Source organism: Anopheles arabiensis, chromosome 3, assembly GCF_016920715.1.
Source record: "Anopheles arabiensis isolate DONGOLA chromosome 3, AaraD3, whole genome shotgun sequence".
In the NCBI taxonomy this organism is placed as follows: Eukaryota; Metazoa; Arthropoda; class Insecta; order Diptera; family Culicidae; genus Anopheles; species Anopheles arabiensis.
The window spans coordinates 77,793,278-77,812,707 of record NC_053518.1 but is presented as its reverse complement, the minus strand read 5'-3'; the positions used below and the strand labels follow the sequence as shown (position 1 = coordinate 77,812,707).

The 19,430-nt window shown below is 42.3% G+C and overlaps 1 protein-coding gene across 44 annotated transcripts in view; it reads left to right on the top strand.

Annotated features, from left to right (window-relative positions):
* LOC120902649 (dystonin) overlaps positions 1–19,430 on the top strand; it is a 203,053-nt gene that overhangs the window by 106,736 nt on the left and 76,887 nt on the right. For 25 of the 44 annotated variants that reach the window (XM_040311572.1, XM_040311573.1, XM_040311571.1 and 22 more), the window contains exons 4-7: positions 8,356–8,373; positions 8,803–8,862; positions 9,690–9,779; positions 9,867–10,037. In XM_040311572.1, the coding sequence (XP_040167506.1) occupies positions 8,356–8,373; positions 8,803–8,862; positions 9,690–9,779; positions 9,867–10,037 (339 nt within the window). The remainder of the gene's footprint in view (positions 1–8,355; positions 8,374–8,802; positions 8,863–9,689; positions 9,780–9,866; positions 10,038–19,430) is intronic. The other 19 variants (XM_040311585.1, XM_040311586.1, XM_040311582.1 and 16 more) reach the window with 2 other exon arrangements.

Sequence of the window (19,430 nt, the reverse complement as noted above, 5' to 3'; positions counted from 1 at the left end):
CGGATGGTATGTTGTGTCTCCTCCTTCTCCTCTCCGTCTTGGTGGTTGGTTGTCAGTTTTATCGCCGTCGGTGCAGTTCAGTGCTACATCGGTACCACGGTAGCTACGGTTTCAGTACAATTATTGATTATTAAATTGAGTTATTGGTCGTAAATTGTGTTGTTTTATGATCACTGACCTTTGCCACACAGCAATCAACTTTCCGCAAACCTACCTCTTCTTCTGCTTCGCTCTGTTCCTCCACATCGTTTAATCAAACATCGGATGCAGCAGAGAACGAAACTGAAGTGTCTATGCAGTAGTGGCAAGTGGTGGCGTGACTGTTATACGAAGGTGTTGATTAGTTTCCATAGAAGCATTGACCAATTTTTAAAGCATACGTATATTTATCACCCCATAAAATCAATCGAGCAAATGGAACCTTGGTTCAATACACATCTTTACCAACTATTACTCTTTAAACATTATTGATGTGTGTAATAGAGAATGATGTTGATGAAGGTCGTATTCGAAGTTGTATTAAAAAATATACTATATATTCAGAAGTCTGCAGCTGATGCTAGTTAACGATTTGCGCTCTATCTGCTGTGTTAGTCAGAGTTCCTTAGAGACCACTTTGCACACACGTGCCTACGCGTACCTGGCTTTAGCGTCCAATTAGCAGCCAGTCTCTCGTGTGCATTCTAGTTCACTTTTCTTTTCGGAAGTTGGCGTGCAGTCCTTGTGTTCCACAGCTCTACCCAACCGGACGCTCCAACTCTGGCGCATTGTCTACGTGCGGCCATGCGTAGGCCAATTCCTCGACCTCCAAGATATCTCCAAAAGCCAAGATATGCGTTGTGGTGTAACACAACGTGATTTTTAAACGAGCCCGCCCAGAAAGGGCAAAACGAGAGCAAAACTGGTGCGCCAAGATAAAACCTCTGTAACCGGTCGCGCGTTGTCGTCGGTGGCGGCGGCGGCGGCGGCATCGTGAACTCTCACGACGGTAGTTCCAGGGCAGAGCAGCTGGGGTACTAGCGGTCGAGAAGATGGTATCATTTCGCGAAATACAATTTTCAGTGAATCAGTTCCATTGTATTTGTTGTGTGCGGAGATGACGAGGCTCGGGAAATGTTACAGCCACCCGTCAGCCCAGCCAGCCAGAGCCTGCAGCATCCACAAACCCGGTCATCCCAGGGTAGGATTAATTGATTGTGAAGTTACGAGGAGAATTGGCGTTTCTCGTTTTGTAGTTTTCATGATTTCTGCTATTTCTGGTAGGAATGTTTCATCAAGATCGTGGGTTGTCTAGACAGGGAGCGATGAGGAGCAGCGGTGTGGAATGTGAGTTACAATGTTGGAGATGATAGTGGAATTTACTTTTGTGTGTATGCGGTGTATCTCGGGCAAAGTTGCCAAAGGTCATCGACGTCGAATAGAGAAAGTGTTCAATCATATCATTCATTGTGGATATGTTGCTTCAAATCATAGGGAAAGGTATGCTCAGTAGAATGATCTTATAATGACAAACCAACAAACCTTTTATTTATTGATGTGTGATGGTCTTAATCAATTCTTATCACTTTGAAAAAAAAAAAAAAAACATATCGCCTACTTTTTTCCAGAATGTCATACAATTCTGTAAACAACTTCATTCCCCCTACATAATGCTGGGGCTTTCACGTTGTTGTTTGTGTGAACTTGTGGAATTTTAGGTCGAGCATTCCTAAAATCACTTTCATTGTTGTCTCGCGTTGGAGTGTACGAAACATGATCCTCCTTTTACCACCGCCCTTTTTACCTATCATGTGCTGTTGTTCTACATGCCCTTCTAGCCAATTTCGAAGCGGCCCTATACAAATAGGTCGGACACGCGAAGATGGCTATCAGTAATGCGCTGCCTGCTCGACACGATTCCTTAAAAGGATGCCCGAGCTCAATAGCGGGGTAAGGTTGAAGCCTCTCTCGGGGGAGTTTTGCGTTCCATGCTAACAACCCAATTAGCTGCAGGCGTCAACACACACATACACACACATACGGTCTAGATGTTGTTCTACACATGTACGAACCTCCCTCCTTCTTTTCAGGCAATGTTCGACATTTATAAGTCGCTCCAAAAACAAGTCAGAACAGCGCAGCGAGTGGAGTAGGTTCTCTGGGGGCGACGTAGACGCCCCAGGTTTTGCACTTTTGCTCGGTGGATCGATGTTTTTGCACCCAAACACCAAACACAGAACAGCACCAAACGGAAAGGATTTAATTAAATCAGTGCGCATAACCAAGTACACCTATGGGACACATGGTATTACTACAGCCTAGTTGCTGCAAGCGGGGCAAACACGTGTTATTGATTGTTGTGCCGCTCCTCGCAACGCCGTTAAACGTTCGGTGTTTCACACCACATAGACACGCTTTTGACGCTGTGGAATAGATACAGTTTGCCTTGCCTATATGGTGATACTATTCGCGGCGTTGCAGCTCGTCGTACTTGGGCTGTTATTAACTAGGCAGATGATGCATCGCCTAGTAGGAGGTGTTCAGAAATCGATACACTCCGGCGTGACGGCGTTCTCTCTCACCATTGTCGCCGATGGTCGGGGCGAATGGCGCGACACAATCGCTAAACCACAGCCGGTTAATAGGTAAAACATGATTGACAATCCTGCCGCGGCCGTTTTTAACCCCCTCCGGCATCTACCCGCACGGTGTCGGATAAGATCGCCCCGGCTCGAGCTATTTTTAGAGCTGTGTGATCTTCTGTTCTATCCTTGGAGAATGGCTTGGCAGGCGCAAGCAAGACCAGGCTTACTGGGAAATGGAATGCGAATGGAAGGTCTCCTTCTCGCATAAATGTCTCATCCCCTCAAGACAGTCTGGAATGGCCTGGATGACACGCCCGCACTCAGAAGCCTCACAGCGATGTGCAAGAAACGATGCGTCAGAAGCTCGGTGTCTGAAAACGCAGGCGCCAGCAACGACGACGGATGTCCCAAACATCGTGTGCATGTAATTGGAGTGCCCATAAATCTTGGCCCGTGATCTGCAACCGGCAAAACTGCTGGTGGACCGGTTTTTACCCCATACGTGCGCCCGGGGTGTTTCACCAATATGGCCGGGTAGCGAGGTTAAGTGTATGAATTATGAGGACCCGAGAATCAGAGAGGAAGGGAGTATCTTGCTAGCTGCTACCTCGTCACATCAATGACGCGCGATGGTAAAACTTTGCATGCGGAATTGCGCGTGTGCGCAAAGTTATTGTACAGAAGAATGTGAGGTGCAACTTAACAACCGAGAGAGCTCCACAGAAGATGCATGTTCGTTTCGCATTCGCACTCAAATCCATCAAGCACACAGGCAAGACAATTAATATCCATTTGGAGGAGGTTGATGGGTGATTAAAACACGAGCGTGTTCCGCAGCTCGGCGTTGAAGATGCGCCGGAAGCTATCGGTACTACTTGGCCCGCGGCTCTTGCGAGACCGGCCGGCGAAGGCGAGTTGCCAGGCGTTGGTAGTTAATGCTTTGTATCCAATCCAACCATTAGCTACGGAGGGGTTGCCACCAGGCCCCAATTGGTGTCGTACAGCAGAAGAGCGCAGTGTCCCATAATCGATTGGGTGATCATCATTGGGACAGTAGAATTGCAGCTTTTAATTCGCCTCAATTACTTCAGGCTTTTATACCGATGTTGTGTGGTGATCGCTGTGAGTGCAGCGGCGAATGGTGTGATCATTAGGGTGGAATTGATAGTTGATTAATTCATTCGTAACGATTGATGCAGTTGCTGCAGTTGAGGGTTGGACAGGCTGGATTTTGTAATTGCCTGTGACAACTAGCTCGTTCAGACGTCTGATTGGGTACGGTTGGGTTAATATCCTGTTGTCGGGGTTATGGACAGATCGATGTGTCGTATCTTCGAAATCATTTGTACTTACGTCGTACAAGAAATAAATGTTGATAAATCGTCTGTTAGATATATGAGATCTTGAACATGAACATGGGAGGATCTGGACAGGACTGAACACAATGTAAAAAAGTTGATGATCGATTTCATGAGCTGCTGCTACTAACGAACCCTACCAGCGAAATGATGACGTCCGAAAGTGTGATGCGGAGTTTGTATGCGAGTAAACATCCGTCTGTAGAAGACCACAAGCAAAACACACATGTTCTCGCTTTACTCTTGTGCTCTTCTTGCGCGAGCTAATTCCAGACATCTGCCACAAACTACACTGGAAGGGACTTAAATCTTTACCATCTTCCTCTTCCCATTTTGAAATCTCAACTTCATTTCATATTCCGCTCGTACGAAAAGCGCGAAACAAAGCGAAGTGAAGTGAATTATAAAATATACCCTCAATTCGTCACACAAAATCGCAAACCATGAACCATTTTGGCTTGGCTACATCAGGAAGCCATATGGACAGTCTGTGGATGGTTTTGGGTAGTAGCTTCCTTAGCATATGCCCTTTGGTGTGTGTATATACGCACATTTGAACTCACTTTGTTGCGAACTCCGAACTGTTTGGTAAGAAAATTGCATAGCTCCGACATTCGGTGCCGCGGAACAGTACGCGAGACAGCACACTCTGACGGGTGATGAAGAGTATTCGTCTGTCCGTGCAATGACCTGCACGTGACACGGTTGTTGTGTACGTACGAAACACACACACGAACGTGCACCATATGCCGGACCGTACAATATACGCCGGGTCGGCGGCTTTTTGCGGCCTACGCCGTGTTAGTTCCAACAGTGAGAGGGCTGTGTGTCGGTTGCCCTTACCAGCGACCGTCTAACTGTGCAACTGTTGATGATGCCAATGATGACGATGATGATGATGGATACATTTGTGCCCATATTTCTGCACTCCGAACAGCGACGAAATGTGTTTTGCTTTATGCATTTTTGGGATGCTGCAGTCTCGCCTGGGGGACTGTCTGGGATGATGGTGTAGCGTTTGCATGATGCTCTTTGTACCATAGAAGGGGGTTTTGGGTTAGCAGGAAATGGAATCTATTTTTCGCCTTCATTATTTGCGCTTGCAAAGATGACTGCAGCCGCCGCCGTATGGCACTCATTATTGTAGTTTTGAAGCGGGATGAAAAGAAGAAGCGTGCGCAAGCGTGTCGTAAAGTCGCGGCTGTTGTTTGCGGCTTTATGAGTCGCAGTGAGTGCGCAGAGATATGCAAACTCGTTTGCTGCAATGTTATAGGGTCCGCTAATGGGTTTAGAAGAATGCGAGACGCAAAATGAGGTTCATTACGCCCAGCAGTCGTTGAATGCTTTAGAAAGTAAAGGGCAAAAGGGAAGCCTATGTTTGGATAATAAATGTGAGAATCTGTGTTTCCAACAGATTGCAACGAATGTAATGTGCTATAAAATGTACAACAAGCAGTATATTTCTATATGAATCATTTTTTAAACATAAAGGAACATTGATCGGTTCCTTTCACTCTCACGAGTCTAAAATGGGGCCACAGTGTGCATCGCGGGAGGGAAGAAACTCGCCGGAAGCAGTAAAAACGGTGAGAACACGGAAGTGCGGATAAACATCCTCGAGCGATGCGTCGCCTAAATCCCGCCGACATTAACGATGTGTCATAAACCAGCTCCGCGCCTGGTGAGATTTGCCCGGGGTTTCGGTGGAACGATCGCGAAACGACAGCTTCCGTAATCCGATGCGTTACTGGTGTCGTGTGCACTGTGTCGTTCTTGATGAAAAATCTGCACATGGGATCATGTGAGCCTTTTGAAGGCAATTTATGGCATGTTAGAGTAGTAAGTGTTGGCTTACTAAGTGAGATATGTGAACTATTTTTCACTGCTGGAAAGGCTGGTATAAATTATTTGTACTTCAGGGTGATTATTTGGCATTTGACGTGTCAGATAAAAAAAAAATAAAAAAAAGTCTGTATTTTCATTCTGTTGATTAATATGTGTTAACGAAGAGAAATATTAGTTGCTATAAAAATGCTATAAAAAATGAATAATGTTCTCTTACTGTTTACTAATTTGTACAATGGGATCAGACCTTCCCTTCTATTAGTTTGATGAAACATTCACACTTCTTCATGCGCTTTTTGATATTTCTAGCGTTTCTCCAATGTACGCTTTTACACTCAACTCAAGGGGTGCAAAAGTAAAACATGTTTCCCCATCTCTGCTACTCACTTCTCCCTTCTACCATTACCTTTCCCAAGCTTGAAAGACAACATCAAAACTTTGCGCTTTGACCGGCAGCTAATCTGCTGGCGATGATGCTGGTGTTCCGTCCGCCGTGCGCGCGCTTTCATCGATCAGCGGGAGAGTTAATCCTATCAGAAATCAATCGACGGCCGGATCCGGTCGTGTGTTCCGTTTGCGTAAACCAAAATTAATGAACGTTTTACGCCAATATACGGCTTATCCATTTTTTTTTCTGATGTTATTGTTGTTTTGCTACCAACACTAACAACACACAGACACGTCAATCGATGATCGGTTTCATCGATCCGGGGTGGGAAAGGAAAGGTTAAGCTTTGATTTGCTGCTGATGTTTGTGAGAAATTGCGCGAGAAAAAGGTGGCGCTGTGAGATCCACCGTGACGGGGCATTTAGCTCCGGGAGGTGCTTGAAAGGGGTTGGGCTTTAATTTTAGCTCACGGTATAGGGTTTTCCGTGTTCAACAACATTTTTCATTGCTGGCGAGATATTTTTCAACAGCTGTCAAATGTTGCATTTGCAGCACAATAAATTTTCAGTTCTTGCACACGTGATTTTTAACACGCCTTAAATTGAATTTGACAGTTCTTTATGATGTATTGAAAATCATGTGTAAGAACTAAAACTTTATTCTGATACTAATAACAATGTGTGACAGCTGTTGAAAAACATCTTGAAGGCGGTGAATAATGATGTGAACTTTAGGAAGTGATCCGGAAAACCCTGTAATGGTTGATGTCATGGTTTGAAGCGTTTTTTTCTTTTGCTGGAGAATATTGTTCAATTAATTTTTGCGATACAATTGAGACGGTGATTTGACAACTGTCAAAAATGATAGAATGCCACACAAAATTGTTACAAATTCGTGCAAGTCAAATCATACTTATAGCAGGAGAAACTGAACTGTTTTCGTCCTACCATCTTTAATAATCATCGTAGTATCTTGGTTATGACTTTTTTCCCCGACACTGCTTCTCCCCTGCAGATATGCAATTTGATGTGTAGTTAGAGCGTTGTTATGCCGATTTCTAATTCACAGTACAAACGAGAGCCGCCATCCGAACGCGCTGCACAGCACCAACGCCAAGTTTGCCCTGTGCGGCACGTTTAGCCCCGAGCATGTTAACCTTTGACAGCGGCGGGTGGTTGGTTGCGCACGGTGGCAGCAATTTTACCTTCTTCCTTGGCCGGCCCGGGAGCTGCCTAGCTTTCCCGGTTGCCTAAGCTGAGCTGAGTGTGCGGTGAAAGCTCGACCAATTAGGTATGCGAAAATGGGTGAAGAAGCTCATTTTGTGTGTGCCTTGCCTGCCTAGCAGCGTTTGAATTCGATCCTTTTGCTAACGATCTGTGTACGATGCCGGTCCACGGTTCGGTAGAGCAAATTAAACGGAGGTCAATCAACTCTGAAACACTTAGGAGTGTGGAGTGTGGCAGAGAGAAAGAGGCTGGCTGTCTGCTTATATTTATTATTTCTAACTCACACGGAACTAATACAGTAAGGGCCTACTACAGCTGTGTTTCTGTCACACACACTGCAAAAGATAGAAAAAATGGAGCAAACCGAGGGCAATTTAATAATTGTGCCCGTGTATTTAGTGTTTAAAACATAGGTCTAGGTATAGATAAGTTAGAATTCTACCCAGGCAGGCTACCTTCAACGACCTTGTCCTCTGCTAGATTGTCATCCGGAATGGGGGCTCGCTATCAGTGTGGTGTACTGGAGGGGTTTTTGTTGTGTATAAAACGTACGGTATGATATCTTTCCTTATCTTATCATATTGGAAGGAAATAAACGTGCCAGAAAGGTTTTGTAGGTGGTGTCCGTTTGCTTGCCAATTGAAACTTACATTTAAACGAGACAAAATTTCTAAGAAATTGAAGGTTTTGCAGCATTTAATTATTGCTTGAAAATAAAAGAAAATTAAATTTCTCTGGAAGGCCTGTATAGCTGATTTTTGTAATAATCTTAAAATTTAAATATATTTTTTATCTGCGACATTGATGACATTGAAAGGTGATTGATATTTGTACATGGGTGTGTTAGTAGTCTTGACTCTTTGTTTATTCTCAACTATTTTTGACAAAATTGTTTCCATTTTTATCTCCATTAAATTGTTGGTTAATCTATTTTTCCTCCCTTTTCCACTTTCCAACAATCCATTCGTCTAAAGCATTGGAAATATTTAAAGGTATGCTTGAATATTTTATTTCACCCCAGTGTAGTAGTTTAGTGTTTAGTGGAGCACTTTTAACGCCCTTTTTATTTGCGTTGCAATTAATTATTTTACTGTTATGAAGCAGTATTTATTATTTTATTGCATTTCTCGATCTTGATTGACATCATTTCACAAAACAAAAGATATGGGTTCGTGCACTTTTTTTTTGTTTTAGTAGATTTGATTTGAAGTTGCCTTTTGTTTTCCTGTTTTTCTTTTAATTTTATTTCTACAATTGGAAATTAGCTATTACTTTAAAACCCATCTCATTGTGCTTCATTTTGTATTGGCTAAAACCTTATTGCTGCTGCCGCTGCCTGTCTTGCCTGCCCAGCTGCTCATACGTTTGTACTGAAACGAGTTATTTTCGTGTTTCTATTTTTCTCCCGTCCTCTATTACAGACCTACACCCATTTACATGTTTGCGTAATCATCAACGGATTACCCTGTTGTCCGCCAGCTGTAAGTCGAAAGGATTCGTTTTCGTTTTTTTTCGAAGTGAAATAATACCTCACTGTTTTCTTTTTCGGTTTTGTGTGATCGGTTGTTTGACTTCAGCGACTGATGTGTGTCTGTGTGTTACACTTTTTGCGTTGTGTGTTTAATGATGTTTTTTTTTGTTTGTTTTCGGTTTAAATGTTTTCTCATTTTCGATTGTTGCTGACGTTATTAATTTGAAGTGTTTTTTCTTTAATTGTTTTTTTTCTATCTTCTTCTTGACATGAACTTTCTTCTATCACTTCTTAAAGTTGTGTTAGTTTCTGTTCTTTTTTGCATTTCCAATAAGATGTGGTTCTATACAAAATCGTTAATTAAGCAAAAACATATTCATATTGTTCGTTCTTCTGTGCATGTAGTTAAAAGCTTGGATGTAAAAATGCGCAGTAATTTTTGCTTAGTTACTCACGTTTGCTTATTGTATCAGTTTGTTGCTAATTGCAAACTATTTTTATTCAGCAATATGATTTCTACTCAATTTTTTCTTTTTTGTAATTACTTTGGTCAGTTCCAAGCATATCAATTGTTATTAAACCGAATAATAATTATCTGAATATAGTTATTAAACTGAACAAATGTCGTTATCGAAGCTTAATTATTTCTGATTCTATAGATTTGTGTTATGTTATTGTTTCTTTTTTCGTTTTGGTCTATCGTTCACTTGATCTGTCATGTTACTTGTGCATGCGTTGGTAACATAAATATAATGCCTTATTAAATGATGTACCCATAAAATAAAATGTGTATTCTTAAATAAACCTAATATCTCTTCTTATTTCAATTCGCTCTAGGCCTCTCGTCGTGTCGATGACCTATTCGAAGATCTGCGCGATGGACACAATCTTCTTTCTCTCTTGGAAGTATTATCTGGCGAACATCTTGTAAGTGTCTGCCGCTTGGTTCCAATAGTAGAATGATAGTAAACTTATAATTTTACCGTTTGCTATTTGTTTGTCTCACCATTTTAGCCAAGGGAGAAAGGAAAAATGCGCTTCCACATGCTGCAGAACGCACAGATGGCGCTCGACTTTCTGCGGTACAAAAAGATCAAATTAGTCAACATCCGGGCGGAGGACATCGTGGACGGCAACCCGAAGCTAACACTGGGTCTAATATGGACCATCATTCTGCACTTCCAGGTAGGTGCTATAATTATGGTGTGCTACACAAGAGCCATAAAGAAAGGATACGGAGCAATTTAAAAAATGGATCGCGAAATAGAAATACGTTGAGAGCATGCAATTAAATCAAATTACTCTTGAAGCTACTTTGTTTTGGTTACGAGTAGATGTTTATTTTTATAGCTCTTCATTGGAATCTGTTTACGTTTATTTTTGAAACAGCATCATTTCTACCACCAAAAATTCCAATTATTCATTCCAATGACTGTAGCTCATAGCTTATACAGTAGCTCATAGAATCCTTTTGAATTGGAAATAACTACTGGATATTAGTAGCAACGAATTGAATATGATAATAATTCCATTTTTACACTGCTACACGGAATTGTTTAACATTCGTATTTATCATCTATTTTCTTCCAACCCTTGCTCCCCCCCCCCCCCCCCCACTTTGCCATAATACTTTCTCACACCAATCGAAATGCCGCGCAACCAAACTGTTCACCACAATCGTGCTGCCACCGCATGTTTACTAAACTCTTCCCCCTTTCGCCGATGTTCAATGTCACTTACGATACAACTTATCCCTGTAACAATCCGTACAATCGATGCGTTCAATCGGCAATTGTGATTCGATCGACACGTGTGTCCTTTTGTCTGATTTGTAACGATATTTAAAATTTTAAAATTCATTACACATGCAAACACACACACACAAAAACGAGCAAAACACATGCGCATCGAATTTTCAAACATGCAATGAATTAAATTACTAACCCACCCCAAACACTGGCCGATGATCTCGCTGCGCCAATGATTTGTGTAGTGGACACGGCGGGTAAGTTTGTACGCAACCCCTATAGGATTACGCTAAACGTGTCTCAAGCTTCCTTCACCGTATCCTTTTCCGCATCGTTTAGTGCGCTTTTAATTTTGAAGCAGCCGTTGTTGATTGACATTGTGTTTTCGATGTTCCGATTGATTCGCTTCAACTCATGCTCTCTTCATATCATGTTAATTGTGTGTTATAACACAGGGTTTCTCTAGCCAGTTTCGAATATGCACATCATTATTCACCGCCTACGCGATGATTTTCAACAGCTGTCATACATTGTTTTGGCATAGCAATAAAATTGAAATTCTTGCACATGATTTTCAACACAATACAAATAACTGTCATACTCAATTCAGCTTGAGGTGTGTTAAAAATCGTATAGAAGAACTGACAAATTATTGAGGTGCAAATACAATATTTGACGGCTGTTGAAAAACATCTAGCAAGCAATGAAAAATATTGTTGACATTCTAAATTGAAGCAGAAAACCCTGTATTACACTTAATGTTTTCATTTTCATATGCATGAATTTCATGAATGTTTTAACATGCCGTTCAATTTAATTTTAGAAGTATTTGGTACCCATTTGCCGATCATTTGCCGGCGTCGTTTGCACTACTTGGGCAATGTGTCAGCCTCCCACACAATACGGCGGGATGTGGACGAATTATTTCGTTGCATTTTGCATTCCCCCACGACATCACCCCAAGTATAGGGATTAATGCTTGATTGGTTGGCGTCGCCTCAGTTGCGCCGCTGTCGGTTACCTTGACGTCCCAACACGCCAAAAACACATTCTTGACAGCGGAAATTAGCTAATGAAGAGATTTATGTGTGCATTCGGCGGCTGCTGCTGCTGCTGCTGTAGGTGTCTCTGTGCTCTGTTCAGCCGGCTAGCGTGTGCCATATTACTGCGAATGAGTTGCAGAAACAGGTTCCGCTTCTTAAGAGGTGGTTTTAAATTGCAAGCAATCTGAGTGGGTTTGAATAGCTGGTTTTCTTTCCTTTTGTGCGGCATACGGGGGTGCAGGTGACGCATTAAATGCGAATTGAACGATAACAAAGTGTTTTCAACCATTCATTACGGGTTTCTCGTGCCAGTGACGGATCAGAAAATTGATTCCCTCACGAACAATTGTTTCTTTTTTTGTTGTCAACAGTACGACACTCAGGCTGATGCTTTAAATATTGATATTGTTATGTAAATTGCGTCGATTTCTGCAATGTGTTTGATTGTTTCATGTAGTGCTCTGTAAGACTTGTTCGATTATAAATAAGAGCAAACGCGACCGGTTTGGCGAACATTGCGCTCAATGGTTTCGTTCAATGTTCTGTCTATATATTATCGTATCAATCATGCTGCCGGTGGTGGTGGTCGCCGCAGTCTCTACCTTGCTACTAACCAGTATGAGCACGAGCCAAACCTGACACTAACCCGCGTTGATACACGCGAACGGCTCCGCCACACTCTAATGACGATCGGGTGGCGTTGTTTGCAAATGAAGGTAATGGGTACTTAAGCTGCCAGACTAAACTGGTTACTGGTTCAGCTTAGCTGCACGTATCTTGCTCGTATTGTATGCACGCAATCGGTTGTATCATAATGCAGGAAGATCATTATCATTAATCGATCTGCTACGGCCATTAGAGGGTAGAGAAGCTTTTTAGTATACCTTTCCTGTGTGAGGTTCGTCGCTTGCCTCGTTTCTCAGAGTTGATATGCAAATTCTGTAGAGCAAGAGCGCCTTAAGATAGCACGAACAGCAAAATAGCGATTTGTTTTTGTCGCGTTCAAAATTCGATCACCACATCACAACACCCTCCCACCCACAAACGGTGTAACAGTCTGACGCAGTCAGTAAAAAATGTCACCGGAACATCCGGTTGCGAAGGCGCGAGGTAGTATACCCGGCCGCTCGTGCGTTGGTGGTGATTTCTCGGTAGTTTGAAGTAAAATCTCGGGGTTTTTTTTTTCGTCGTAACGTCGTTTTCTCAAGATCACCTACACTCCCACGCAATCGATCGAACTTGATTGGTGTGTGGGAGCGTGGGGCAAGAAGTGAAACAACTTGCCAGCTGGATCGTTTGAGCTTTGTGCGAATGTTTGAACACGACGCTACTACCCCATAGTGTGTAGTAGTGGGATGGTTGTTGCTGCTTTTTTTGAGGTAAAACTGTGCCGCGAAACTGGCTAACCTTTAGTTTTATGAATGAATTTGCTTACACTACGTTCATTCAAGAATGGCAAAGTGTGGTGTTTTTTTTGTTTGTTTTGTGTAACGTTGTTGCTGCTCCAGCGATGATGTGCGTGGTGCGATATTTTTATTGGTCGTAAACTAGGAACTCTAGTCGTAAATGGAAAGTTGAGTTTTTGCGTCGAGCGTTGGTGAAACCGAGGGCCGCGAGGCGAATCATGTGCGTTGGTTTACGAACTGAGGAAATATTTCAGCTTGCCGAAAAGGTTGGGGAATAATTTATGACATGCTTTTGACATAGAATCAATTATGAAGCAAGATTCTTGAGCCCACATGTTTGTTGTTTTTAGGCTTTGTGGGACCGAAAGCGCGAAGCGAAATTTTATCTCATTGTGTAATATTGTTAACCCACTTATTCCCATACGTTGTATTATATCAGTTTTAAAATTCCTCACAGCAAAATGAGGAAAAAACCGAATTCTAAAATTGGTATTTGTTTATGTTGACGTTGTGCATTTAAAATCAATCAGCACGATTTGAATCAAACGATAAGCCTCCCATTGTTTGACTCATCCATTGATCTTCTGCCACATTACCCCCGTAACGCGGCATTCTTGCGTTCGAATTTACCGCTCATTAGTCAACCCTGTGATTAAATAATTAAATTGTTTGCGCGTGACCTCTGAGCGCTTCTTGGTCCCCTCCGGCCTTCCGGCAGGGCAAATCAATTGCCTCTTTTTATCGGTAGTATTTTATCTTCCGTGCGAACGCGCGCGCTGGCTAATTTATGACGCGCTTCCCAGATGGGAAACACTAATTGTTGCCACAGAGGGACGGACCCAGCCCTTGCGTTGCGAGCAGCTACTAAGGTGTGCGCGGTTTTCGGATCGATTGTGGGTGCTTGACACACCAATTCACAGAGGCACGCAACAGTGTACCGATCGGTCGGGGGTATGTTTTAAACGGGTTCTAAAAGTGATAAGATTAATCATAATCATCTACATTGCGAATAGTTTGAAAAGGTTTAGCGTCAGACGAAGACGATTGCATACATCCGGCTACAAAACTGCGGATCGGATGTCGACGTATTAAATCTCTGGTCATGGTGGAGTTGATTTAACTCTGGCAAAAAGCTATAAGTAATATTCTTTTAATACGAATAATTGTCCAAGTCAGTTTCGAACGTAAACATTCTTATTCACCGCATCCAATATGTTTTTCAACAGCTGTAAAATCGTTCATTTGCTTCAAAATGAAATTCCAGTTTGAACACATGATTTTCAACACATATCAAAGAACTTTCTAACTCAATCCGGTTTGAGTCGTGTTGAAAATCATGTTGTAGAAATTAAAAAATATTGTGATGGAAATGAAATGTCAGATCGCTGTGGATCAACATTTTGCATGCGGTGAATAACAATTTTTACATTCGAAACTGACTTGAAAAACCCTGTAAGATGTGTTTTTTTAAGAATTTAATATTTTGGAGATACGTGTGCAAATATAATTGACTAGGAATTTTAATAGAATATAATTGCTTTCTTAAAGTATCCAAGATGTTTAGTGACGTCAGGAAGTAAATTATTTAATTTGCCATTAAATAAAATCAAGATTGAAAGGCTTGTGATCTGTGTACCGTCATGTACTGCTGCCTTGAATATCTTGAAGGGCTTCGTTTAATTCAACCGATTTGTTCCCACGGCTGGAAAGCGTGTTGATTGGTTTCTTGGTTCCTTAAATCGAGTCAATACACCCCAAGCTCGTAAGATTAAAGCCAGACTTTTTGTTTTTTTACTTTCCTTTATGAGGTTAACAACTTGACCATAAAATCAAACTTCAAATTCAGTATATAATCCGTTTCATCGAGTTGAAAGTGATCGCTCATGGGAGTGCATTTTCTCACAAGTTGAAGAGGCGTACATTTCATTTCACATAAGCGGCGCCCGGTTGAGGTTGTGTTGCATATGCGCACGCATAAACTTTATTACTATCCAAATACAAAATCTGTCAACGCGTACGGTTATGATGATGCGGTTGTCATTGAGCTAGATATGTCATAATATCAAAATGCTGCAGATGGGGGTGCAGAACACAATCCCCTCTATAAACAGACATTAATTTGTATGCAGCCGTCACACGATTTAAGACCTGCCAGTGGTAGCACTGCTGTTGCTGCACGGCCACCGAACGAACAGGATTACGTTTTGGCCATATGCGGGTGCATCTCGTCCCACACAATCTCCAGTCACGCGGGGTCTCTACTTGGTTAATGGTACGTACGCTGCTGTGCTGCGAGGATAAAACAAAATCCTTCGACAGCTTGTGTGTCGACTACCTACTTTGCAATGCGCTACGGTTGCTCATCCTACGCATTTGGCCGCAATACACACTGACCGTTCCTGCGTTGTTCGGTTAGCCTGGCTGCTGTTTTAGTACGCTGCAAGAAAGGAGGTAGTGTATGAAAACCATCTGTCCACGATGAACGGGGGTTCAGCATTGATTAAATTTTAATCAAAATCACCTTTATGGCAAATCGAGTGTGTAACGCAAGGGTGGACTCAACAACGCGCAAAGGCCTTTTTTGTTGGCTGGCTGGCTGGTGGTTGGCGTAAACGTCCATGCGTAATGCTCACGTGCGAGGGTTTTTGCTTCGTGACTTTGAATATCATTAGGCAGGAGAGCTGCGCATACACACGTGTGAATAGCATTTAAAATTACGAACCTGTCCACCTGTGTGAGTGTTAGAGGCCTTGTACGCCTTTTGCCTGCCTGCTTAACTTTTTGTCATTTTTGTACAGAAAATAAATTATTCTATCAATTTAATTTTGTAAAAACAGCGTTTGTCCAACTGTGCGTACTGAAATGAACCGTTGTGCAAGAAATGTGTATCACGCCGCGCTATTGCATACTTTCAGGCGGATTTCTATCATCGCGGTCATGATGGCTGAAGCAACAGTGCGCGTACGCATTTTCGTTGCCGTTGATTTTAGCACGCTATTTTCGAGTGATTCGAGATCGAAGCTCTCTTCTTATCCAAATCCAAACCTCCCTCGCCTGTTTCGTGCGTTTAGAGGCGTCCTTAATTGGAACGATTGATTCTGCCTACCCCCTGTGGGCATGATAAATATTGAATTTTCATCTCAAAAGCTTATGAAAACAAATGTTTAATGCATCAAATGCTTCTAAGGTACGAGCGTGAACGGGAGTGCTCTGTTGTGTGGCAATTTATGGCAATTGTTGTTTGCTTATTTGTCAAAATGAATATGACCTGTTTTTTAAGGGAGGAAGTTTTTGGTTTGGAATTATCCTACTACGGCTGAAGTGGGTTGATTTATGTTGATCGATAGTTGATTGCCTTCACGGCTGCAGTGGAATGGATGATGCAGTGATGCTAATTTGAATGCAATTATTCATCCTTCACGGTAAGAACACAGAGCGGTCTTGAGTGTCTTGATAACAGTATGTACATTGTACATTGGTCGTTAACGTATGGTCGTGTTTTATTCAAATGATTTCGAATGAATTAATCATGAAATTGTTCGCTAACATGGCTCTTGAGGAAATAATGTGACACTTTGCTTTGTCATTTTGAAGTATGTTTTCGCTATTTTCAATAGAAATCAAATAGAGAAGGATGAAATGCAAAATATTCCTGAAAATATTTAACGAAATGAAAAATCGCATTATGTAATGGCACTCTGTATCAATGCAGTCCTTCAACATAAAAATACGTCCACCCGCGAGAAAACTTGACAAGAAAGGTGCATGAAGTATGTTGATTTTTGCATAAAATCGATTTAAACGTGATTGCAGCAGCCATTTAGCTGCATGTATCGACGGAACAAGGGCTTTAATGCGCGTAACATCAACCACCATGCTTTGTGGTTGCGCGGGAGCCGGCTTCTGCTCTATAGCGGTCTCGGTGGTCTCTTTTGTACTTCACCGCAACCCGACATTTAAATGCAATGAAGCTGATGTTTGATATAACCATTAGCTCTCACTAGCGTTAGCGCTAAGAGGTTGGAATAGATGTGGAAAAAAACTTGCAAGTATGTGCAAGGATTTACATGGGCCCAATTAAAGTTGATAGAGAAAATAGGGAGGGTGTAATCGCGTGCCTGCTGAGCTGGTGTCTGCGCCCTGTCAAGCTAATTTAAATAATTTTCATTGTCGATGGGACTAATAAGCGGAATTATATGAACGGATTAAACAAAAAATGTTCTCAAAAATATTTTAAAATTATACATTTAACATTTAAATGTCAGTGTAGTGTTTCGTTTTGACTAAATATGTACCAAAATGATGCCGATAAAGCAGAGAATTGTCAATTTCGTCCGGCACCTTTTGGACATATGGCGGATGGCAAACAACGCCAAAAAAAATTAACATCAATTGGCGACATTTGTCGTTGTTTTCTGTTAAACCATAAGAAAATGCAAAAAATAACACTCTCATCAGATGTTCACGAGCGTATGCGATACGCTCTAGCGACGCAAAACCACCAACGGGCAAACCAATTCGCATCGCCACTAATTGGACTGTGTTTTGGCGTGCGCGCTTTCAGGGAAGGTTTTTGGCGAAGCGGTCGACTTTAAGCTCCGGCCGGTCCGAACTTTCATTTCCATGATCACACTCAGATTGAGATGTTTTCCTACAGTAGTGTGTGTGTGTATGTGTGTTTGTGTATTTCCTTTTCTCGTCAAGGGAAAACTCATTTCCGTTGTGCTCCGTCAAAATTGTGGCTCCCACCGAAAATCCATCCCCCCCCCCGGATGACACGATTTCGGAGCGGCACAAGCCGAAGCGAAGAAGCTAAACTTTCTGACAATGAACAATGTTTGTTATGTGTAAAATTGGAGCAATTTAAACGAAAGGAAATGTTTTTGATAATAGCACCTGGAACGGGTGGGAGCGTTTTGTGTGTTTGTGTTGTGGGTTCGTCTCTTGCTTTTGACGTGCGCTGCTGTTGCTAGCATTGAAGTCTTTTGTTTTGGCTGGTGGTTGCTGCCGTAGACAAAATGTTTACCAGCTTGGTGTGCAATCTGCAGAAGTGTTTGTGGGCAGATTTAGGCATAAGATGGTACAAACTTCTTCTAACTCGGATCACTCATCACCCGGGGGTGCTGCAGCTTGTTGAATGAGACAAAAAGGTCACTAGGTTGATTGTTTTGATGGGTCGGTCGGTCAGCCGTTGGTGCTTCATCAAAGCAATTCAAGCAATGATGGCAAGCGTGAAGTTGTGATCCCCATTCTCACGTTCTTCTCTTTCGTTTCTGTTTTCCAAACAGTCGACATGCGAGCTAGAAACCTTCCCGAACTCGATCGATAAGATAAATTGTCTAATTTGATAAAGTGGCTCAGTGCAGCTTAAGTTGCATTATATCTCTGGCAAATTATTTTCGTGTCTTTTGACGTATGCCTTACGGCACGGGACTGACATAAACCAGCGTACTGATAATATGATAACAGTGAACTAACCTTGCGTCGTCAGACAAATGCTTTATCGTTGTATCATAAATTCCTTTGCGTTTATTTTGTTTGAAAGATTCTGTAAATCTAATTTTAACGCAAGCCCCCAGGTCCCCTTGAGTATGAGGGACAAACAATAGGACCCGCTTAACAGCTATGTTGAACTGGAAAACCGTTTGGCATAACATTTGTGTATCCACCGCCATCCACCAACTCTACTAACAGCTGATTTTACGTAACGTTCTTTCAACCGGAACCATGATCGGCTCCGTCCCGCGCGGCAGCTGTTGATGAGACGACAGGAGCGCCGGACCGAGTCATGCGAATACAGAATGAAATGACCCGCACGGTTTAAGGAAAAACACTTTCCGTAAAGCAAAAGTTTTGCCTTGCCCGTACATTTTCCTCTGCATGAAGGCGTTGTACTGTTGAGGTATTGCCTTGTGCTGTCTTAGCGAGTTAACGAAGCGTAAAGTTCAACGGAAAGGTTGAAAAGCTGTCGTCGTCGCCTGGGTGTGCGGTATGAAAAATGGATGCAAATTGTTGTAGTAGTGGGTGACTGTATGCTCTGGTGCGTCTAGTGCTGCATTAAGAAGAAATAAACAAAGAGACTTTATGAAGTGTGTTTCTGCTGTGAGAGGTGTACTGTTGAACGCTTTTCTTCCCTCACCGGAAGCGACGGAACAGGTATCACAATGGGTGTTGTTTTGTCGGGACACACAATTTAATGCAGGAAGGAATAATTTAATCTGCAAAAATGCGGAATGGAGCTGTATTTTGTATCGTTTGTTAAAGGTTTTCATTTTAGGCAAGCTCTAAACAAGTCTCACTCAAATCATCATGCATGCAATATTGACCAAAATTGAACCATGATGCTAATATAGGCTGCTAATCAATATGCGCGCTATTCCC